Genomic DNA, 8,839 nt, shown 5'->3' on the forward strand with positions numbered 1-8,839 from the left:
ATTCTACATAGACTCAGTCCCTGCCTCAGAATATGGGCAAGTTGTAGCTAGAGGGGTGACACCAGTGTTCAGAGAAAAGAGAGCCATAGCTGCTCCGTGTCAATCCCACAGAATGATGAGCTTGCATGCCACTTCTAGGGGTGATGTCCCTGCATCAAGCCACCATGCTTCCTCTCCCCAACCTTCTGGGCTACATTGCAGGGTCCCCCACTTGTGTGATTACAGTAATAAAGAAATGCAGGATTACGAAACCCTGACTTTTTAATGAGATAAATGAGGGAGGCAGCCTCCAGCGCATATATAGTCCAGCAGTACCGAATCTTCTTCTTAGACATGCAAGGGAGGGGGGGGCTAATTGGAGTTCAGCCCGCAGTTTGCATTAATGATCTGAGGATGATCAGCCGTGCCTGTCCATCTGTGGGAATAACGGGAGTCATTCCTATTTTTTACCCAGGCGCCGCCCGTGCGACCTCACCTGAGGCGCAGCCAGGAGCACTCAGGGCTGATGACGGGACCAGCATACCGAGTCTATGCATGTGCCGTTGCACCGGGGAAGGAGGCGAGAGATTGCTGCTGTTCATTGCTCCCAGCCCATGTTCTACAGCAGCTGCATTAGGACAACGGTGACATGATTGCACAAAGTCAAGAAAACGATTTTTCCCCCTTTTCTTTCACGGGGGCAGGAGGGGAGTAAATTCGACATATATACCCTGAACCAACCCAGACCATGTGTTTGACCCTACTAGGCATGCGAGTTCAGCCACAGAATGCAAATGCCTTTTCGGAGGCGTGCGGGTATGTGGATAGGCTGGAGTCCTTCAGTCCCCCTTCCCTTCCTCCGATGAGCGTCCCTTTGATTTCTTGCTTTCATTACGCTTGTGTCACACAGCACGGTGCTGTGGAACTCGTGTTCACACGCCTGGAGATTTTTTTCAAGCTTTGCATTTTGTCTTGCTGTAACCGAGCTCTGAGTGAAACAGATTTGTCTTCCCCTACAGCAATCAGATCGCAGTATTCTCCTGTACGGTCCATGCTGGAGTCTTTTGTGATTTGGGACTTTGCACGGCAGCCGTTGCTGATCAGAGCCCATGCTGGGCAAACAGGAATGCAATTCAAAAGTTACGCGGGGCTTTTTCTGTCTACGCTGGCCAGCTGCATGCCGGTTCAGATTGCTTTCCAGAGCGGTCCATCCACAGTGGTGAACTGTGGGATACCGCCCAGAGGCCAATACCGTCGATTTGCGGCCACACTAACCCTAATCTGATATGGTAATACCGATTTCAGTGCTGCTACTCTCGTCAGGGAGGAGTACAGAAACCGGTTTAAAGAGCCCTTTATATTGATATAAAGGACATCGTTGTGTGGACGGGTGCAGTGTTAAATCGGTTTAAGCTGCTAAAATTGGTATAAACGCGTAGTGTAGACCAGGCCTGAACAAACATATACCAAGTGTACTGCATTGTCAACACTAGGAAAATTTGTAAGCAATTTTCTGCCACTGGTGCAGCCCCAATAGTGCTAGCTGCAGAAGCAGGATGGGATTTTTAAGAGCACCCAGCACTGGTTTATCTGCTCCCATTATACATTGACTACAAGAGGAACAGAATTAGACCAGTGCTGACCACTTTTGAAAATTCTACTTAAAGCATAAACAAAGTCCATACATTTTTACAGTTGTGTTACCTGTAATAGAGTCTGTTATACCCTAGGTATTTAACACCTCTTCAGGAAAAGTTAGAAGACAATGCTTCCAATAGTGAGTGAATCTAGAATCTTTGGACCAGGTTAAATAAATAATGCCTCTGTACATAGCATATATAAATTGATACATTTATAAATGGGATCGTATGATGAAGTTGCCTGCAACCCATTGGGGACAGGACTCAATGCCCAGGAATACTATGTCCCTGTACATTTATTCCTACATCTAAAAATACTACTACATTAATAGAACATTAAGGTTACGCAATCAAGCACTCAAAAAAAAATTAGGAAATACCAGAATCAAAGTTGCCCATTCAACCTTTAATTGGTCACTTGTGCATATACATTATGATACAATCTTGACTTACTCATTCACATACTATTTTTTCCACTGGATCCCTGTCTCTGCTGTCAATGCTCTCTCACAGTAGAAGGACCCTCAATTGCTGATCTAGGCAGCTTTAAGTACTCTTGGAAGCACCAGAGCGGTGCAAAGGGACTTAAAGGATTAAGATCTGTCCCTAAAACAAAGTACTAGGGCTGTTGATTAACTGCAGTTAACTCATGTGATTAACTCAAAAAATTAATCGCGATTAATTGTAGTTTTAATTGCACTGTTAAACAATAGAATATCAATTGAAATTAAATATTTTGGATTTTTCCTACATTTTTATACATATTGTATTCTGTGTTGTAACTGAAATCAAAGTATATATTTTTATTACAGATATTTGCACTGTAAAAAGATAAACAAAAGAAATAGTATATTTACCTCATACAAGTACTGTAATGCAATCTCTATCATGAAAGTGCAACTTACAAATGTAGATTTTTGTTATGTAACTGCACTAAAAAAAAAAAGTAAAACTTCAGAGCCTACAAGTCCACTCAGTCCTACTTCTTGTTCAGCCAATTGCTCAGACAAACAAATTTATTTACGTTTGCAGGAGATAATGCTGCACACTTCTTGTTTACAATGTCACCTGAAAGTGAGAACAGGCACCTGCATGGCACTTTTGTAAATGGCATTGCAAGGTATTTACTTGCCAGATATGCTCAACATTCGTATTCCCTTCATGCTTCAACCACCACTCCAGGAGACATGCTTTCACGCTGATGACGCTCATTAAAAAAATAATATGTTAATTAAATTTGTTACTGAACTGCTAGGGGCAGAACTGTGTGTCCCCTTCTCTGTTTTATGCATTCTGCCATATAGTTCATGTTATAGCAGTCTCAGATGATGACCCAGCACATGTTCATTTTAAGAACACTTTCACTGCAGATTTCACAAAATGCAAAGAAGATACAAATGTGAGATTTCTGAAGATAGCTACAGCACTCGACCCAAGGTTTAAGAATCTGAAGTGCCTTCCAAAATCTGAGAGGCTAGAGCATTCTTTCAGAAGTCTTAAAAAAGCAACACTCCAATGTGGAAAATACAGAACGCTAACCACCAAAAAAGAAAAATCAACTTTCTGCTGGTGGTATCTGACTAAGAAAATGAAAATGAACATGTGATGGTCCACACTGCTTTGGATTCTTATCGAGCAGAACATGTCATCAGCATGGAAGCATGTCCCCTGGAATAGTGGTTGAAGCATGAAGGGACATATAAATCTTTAGTGCATCTGGCATGTAAATAACTTGTGATTTCAGCTACAACAGTGGCATGAGAAGCCTGTTCTGGCTGTCAGGTGACATTATAAACAATAACCAGACAGTATTATCTCCTGCAAATGTAAACAAGCTTGTTTGTCCGAGCAATTGGCTTAACAAGAAGAAGGACTGAGTGGACTTGCAGGCTCTTATTTTTGAATGCAATGTAAAATTTTAAACAGTTTTTTTGTACATAAGTCTACATTTTTAAGTTCAACTTTCATGATAAAGATATTGCACTACAGTACTTGTATTAGGTGAACTGAAAAATACTATTTCTGTTTTTTAACAGCACAAATATTTGTAATAAAAATAAATATAAAAAGTGAGCTCTGTACACTTTGTATTGTGTTGTAATTGAAATCAATATATTTGAAAATTTAGAAAATATCCAAAAATATTTAAATTAATGGTATTCTATTATTGTTTATTCACGTGATTAATTTTTTTAATCGCTTGACAGCCCTACAAAGTACCTCTTTTTAGTCTGAATTAGTCAATACTGTTAATCTATTAAAAAACAAAAACTGAATTAGAATTAGTCTACATTTCTTATTAAAAATACAACCCTGCAAATTTTAAGATGTGTTATATTTCTGGCCTAGAGAACAGAGGGCTACAGTTCTGATCTCATGTGCATCAGTGCAAATCTGAAGTAGCTCTATTGAAATCAAATATCTAGATATACATTAGTGTGCCTGAACAGGATTTATCCCTTAGTGGGCCAAATTCTGCTTTCAGTTTCATAGTCTCTCTCTTTCATTCTAGATCTACACCAAAGTAAAAGAGAACAGAATTTGGCCCATCACACACAATTTAAATGAAGAGGCTACTGAAACACTGAACTAGTGTTAAATTGCAACTATTGGCATCTCACAAATAATATCCAACCTGTTGATGTCTGTAGTGTGCGATGTAAGTTGTGTGGCAACTGCAAGGTGAACTGGGGTGAATAGTGGCTATGTTTGAAGAAGCCTTCTGTCGCTTTAGACTGAGTCACCTTAGCTTCCCAAGCCTGTGAAAAAGAGGTTAATAAGAAGATTATTAAGTTGCCAAAATCAGTTTTCATCCACTAATATACTTAAAAGTTTTCAGGCACTTTAACTACTCAGGATAATCCTGAAAACTGAATGGTTGAATCTAAGAAACCATTCAACCGCAGAATGTTAAGAATAAACACCAGATTTGGACTCCAATTCATGTTTCTCAGGATATATGTATCTCCCTTTGATTTTGATGGAAGGTACCTGTATCCTGTGGGGCCTTAGAAAAATAAAGGACAGGTAGAAGAAGATATCTCAAGAAAAAGATTTTTCCTTTGATTTTTCATTATCCAGCAAACCTGCTTCAAGTCTTTCAAGACCTGTTCCTCCACACCTTCTTCTGCAAAGAGTTCCCAGACACCTTCAATCACATCTTCAATAATAGATCTGTAGAGTTTAGGCTGAATAAAACACAATTCAGAGAATTTAAAACACAGGCTGACATTTGCTACAGCTCCAAGTGAAGTACAGACTCTCTAACTAGAGGCAGGATTTATAAGCTGGCTTTGTGAGCCTTATTATAAAATGAACAGATCTAGGGGACAGTACTATTTGTGGCTGAAGATTCTGGCCAATGCAACTGCTGGGATAACTAGATAGATGAAAACATTTTTCCTCTACCAAATCACTTATGGCACTGTAGAATGAAAAACTAACAATAAAATATCAAAGGGAATATTAGGATTTTGGCCTAAATTTTAGATTTCTTTTTTTAGTTTATAGTTACTTTTAGCTATAACATCCAGCAAGAATCCTAAAATCATTAGGAAAACAATTCCAGCATATTCTCAAACTAGCATGTTCTGTTTCAGGCTAGCATTTGTTGTGTAAAGCCATTAAAGTAGCACTGGCTAAAGCTGCACAAAGAAGCTCTAGGAAGAAACTAACAATATAATGAAGAAAATAAAAATAAATAAAAAAAAACACTTTATAGTTTGGCTAGTTTCTAGGACATGAGCAGCTTCAGTTGTGAGCCAAATACAGAGTGGAGACTGTTGCTTCTTGGTTATGATTGTTAACAGCTATTTTGCTGCTAACTCATGTTATAACAATACAGTTATCAATACATAGTTCCAGATTAGAAAAAAAAAACTAATGTGACTTTTTCAAAAGTCACAATAAAAATAGGAAGAAAAACCCCATGTAATCTGAAAGTAATTACGCTAAAATCAATGCATTTTATATCAGAATCAGACCTGGAGAAGATTTTTTGCCCCTCTGCTCAGCCTAATATTTCTCTTTTAGGTCACAGTCCTACAGCCAGATTCCCAACTGTAGACTGAGAACAGGGCTTTGTGCAGGCTGAAGGGTTCACCTACATGGATCAGATAGCAAGGTTAGGGCCCTCAATTGCTAAAAGCTGTTTTAATCAGAACAGTGATTACTATGAAGTACGCCATGTGCTGACAATAGGCTAGAACCTGAACCTTTAGCCAACCTTTGAAGTGTTAGGATTCTAAATCTTCATAGTTTGCTCTAAAAAAAAAAAATCTTAATGTTAAAAATAAACCTACTATCTCATTACTGTAAAATTAGGATACTTGAAATAAAATGATTTTCAAGTGAAACATATCTGAAGAAGCTGTTGTGAAGTAACTAATTACTTTTAGCAGAAAAAGAATCAGCCCAAGTGTATAACTGTCTCACAACAACATACATAGGCATGTGGGAGGAGGGTGGGTGGCAGTAGAGGCAGACGACATTAAAGATCTTGGAAAAATTCCAAGACACATTTCAACATATCAGCTGTAGAAAAAAATAAAAATAGCTCTTGCACAATTATAGTCAAGAACCTCAAATGGCCTTCCCCTGCCAATTCAGTAGACATCTTGAGATTAAATTATTGTAAAACAAACACTTTTGCTTTCAAATGATTTAATTCTCAAAGGACACTGACCAAGTTATATTTTATTATGCAAAGTGTTACAAAAAGTTAAAAAAGTCTTATTTTGATATGTTTCAAACAGGATACTAAATGATAACCTCACAATTCCAACACTAAATACTATACTTACAACATGATCACAATTATCATCGAGCATGTATATTAGTATGCTCTACTCTTATCTCACAGATACAGCTGTCACACCATAAGGTCAAATAGATCAATAATTGTCATGTTTTGAAATGAGTTTTTAGCCTTCCTAAAAAAAACATTAAGTGTTGGGGGAAGTGATGAAGTGGGGGTGAATGTAACAAAATAAAAAGGAGGATAGAAATGATTAAGGCCCCAATCCTAAAAACTTTAAATCTCTGTGACTTCAGTGGGAGTATTTATATCTTAAGCAACAGTTATTTCTGATAGCATCCACTATGTGCTAGATGCTTTCCAAACACTCAAGAAGGATGTTCCTGTGGGAGGCTCACAAAGGAAGCTCAAAAACAGGGCATAAGAAAATTAAGTTTGAGTGAAGGATTCAGATTTCTCCCTAGCACTAGCTAACTAATTTCAGGAAAATAAGAGATATTTATCCAAACTAGGTCAGATTTACTCGGAAACTATATAATAACTGTCAACATCACAGGATTAATGCTTTTACTCAGTCACACACAGAACATTTTTTTAATAGCGAAGGCTTCCAGGGCTTTCAAACAAAACTCTAGTCTCCAGATTTTATTTTAAACGTCCATTTCTATTTCGGCAACAAGAACAACAAATTGAGGCAATCACTAAATCAAAACCGAGTCTGACAGACTTGTGCTTGATTGCACAAACCACGTCGGTGTTTTGTTAATAACGGAAAGTCTTTAATGCTATCACACGGGAGGAAAAATAGTATCTGATGCCCCTATCTTGGTAATTCAGGTCGCAAACGCGTGGTCTACACTAGAGCTCGAGGATTGCTGTCTCCGCCGGCTGCATCGTTCCTTTTCCGTCTAGCTGCTGTAGGGCAGGAGCTTGCAGCGTCTCAGCATAGCCTGGGCGGCACAAACCAAACACTGAACGTTTCCCACTTTCGTCTGTGCACCAAGTGGGACCCCGCTCACTCAGCATCACAGCCCGGGGTGACGGCCTGTCACAGGGCAGAGGGAAAAGGCAGCCGGGACGTTCCTGTGAAACCCTAATATATTACACGGCGGGCGGCGCGGCGCGGCCCGGCCCGGCCAGGCAGCTCCTTTTTCTCCTCTCTCCCCGTTTCCCTCCTGCCCCTCACGGGAGACCGCCCTGGTCCCCGCCCTTACCACGGGGTTTGCGTGAGCCATGGCTGCGCCGGCAAGAGGCGCCTCCCCTCCCGGCCAGAAAAGCGCTGGGCTAGCACGGCTCAGCGTGTAACGTCCTGCGCAGCTCCTCGCTGCCGCCCCCTGCTGTTCCCATGGCAACGGACCCGGAGGTGGCCGGGCCTGGCTATGTTGCCGCCCCACGGAGCCAGGACTCGGGGCCAGGCGGTGAAGAGCGCTGTGCTGTCCAGCGGCGGCCATGGCCCTGGAGCCGAGCTCTCGGGGTCGCCCTGTGTGGCGACTGGTAACAGGACACTCTACCAGCAGGGCTAGGCACCACATGGCTCCAGCACCCTAGGCGGGGTCGAAGAAGCCTCTGTTCAGGGCTTGCCAAAGGTAAATTGCTATGAGACCAACTATTATCTCTTGTAGTCACCATTGTGCTGTGATGCACTGCAAAACAATCCTGCTGTCACAACAGCACACCCCTGTGCGATGGCATTGCACTGAGACATTGGCACACCCAGATACACTGTAATCACACCTTGCTAGCACATCATAGACTCATAGAAGATTTGGGTTGGAAGAGAACTCAGGAAGTCATCTAGTCCACCCCCCTTGCTCAAAGCAGGACCAACACCAACTAAATCATCCCAGCCAGGGTTTTGTCAAGCCAGGCCTTAAAAACCTCTAAGGATGGAGAGTCTACTACCTCCCTAGATAACTCATTCCAGTGCTTCCCCACCCTCTTAGTGAAATAGTGTTTCCTAATATCCAAACTTGACTTCCCCCACTGCAACTTGAGACCATTGCTCCTTGTTCTGTCATCTCCCACCACTGAGAACAGCTGAGCTCCATCTTCTTTGGTCAGGTAGTTGAAGGCTACTATCAAATCACTCTTCTCATCTGCAGACTAAACAATCCCAGTTCCCTCAGCCTCTCCTTGTAAGTCATGTGCCCCAGCCCCCTGATCATTTTTGTTGCCCTCTGCTGGACTCTTTCTAATTTGTCCACACCCTTTCTGTAGCAGAGGGGCCCAAAACTGGATGCAATACTCCAGATGTGGCCTCACCAGTGCCGAAACAAGAGAAGTGATTATTCCCCTCTATCTGCTAGCAATAATCCTACTAATACAGCCCAATATGCCATTAGCCTTTTTGGTAACAAGGGCACACTGCTGACTCATATCCAGTTTCTCATCCACTGTAATCTCCAGGTCCTTTTCTGCAGAACTGCTGCTTAGACACTCGCTCCCCAGCCTGTAGCAGTGCATG

The 8,839-nt window shown here is 41.4% G+C and overlaps 1 protein-coding gene across 2 annotated transcripts in view; it reads right to left on the bottom strand.

The window, feature by feature from the left end:
• GTF2A1L (general transcription factor IIA subunit 1 like) overlaps positions 1-7,657 on the bottom strand; it is a 32,848-nt gene extending 25,191 nt beyond the window's left edge. For both annotated transcript variants that reach the window (XM_032787124.2, XM_032787123.2), the window contains exons 1-3: positions 7,590-7,657; positions 4,706-4,807; positions 4,255-4,378 (exon numbers count right to left, since the gene is read on the bottom strand). In XM_032787124.2, the coding sequence (XP_032643015.1) occupies positions 4,255-4,378; positions 4,706-4,807; positions 7,590-7,610 (247 nt within the window). In that variant the 5' untranslated portion in view covers positions 7,611-7,657. The remainder of the gene's footprint in view (positions 1-4,254; positions 4,379-4,705; positions 4,808-7,589) is intronic.
• Between the last annotated feature and the right edge of the window lie 1,182 nt (positions 7,658-8,839).

This window comes from Chelonoidis abingdonii, chromosome 3 (assembly GCF_003597395.2).
Source record: "Chelonoidis abingdonii isolate Lonesome George chromosome 3, CheloAbing_2.0, whole genome shotgun sequence".
Taxonomy (NCBI): domain Eukaryota; kingdom Metazoa; phylum Chordata; order Testudines; family Testudinidae; genus Chelonoidis; species Chelonoidis abingdonii.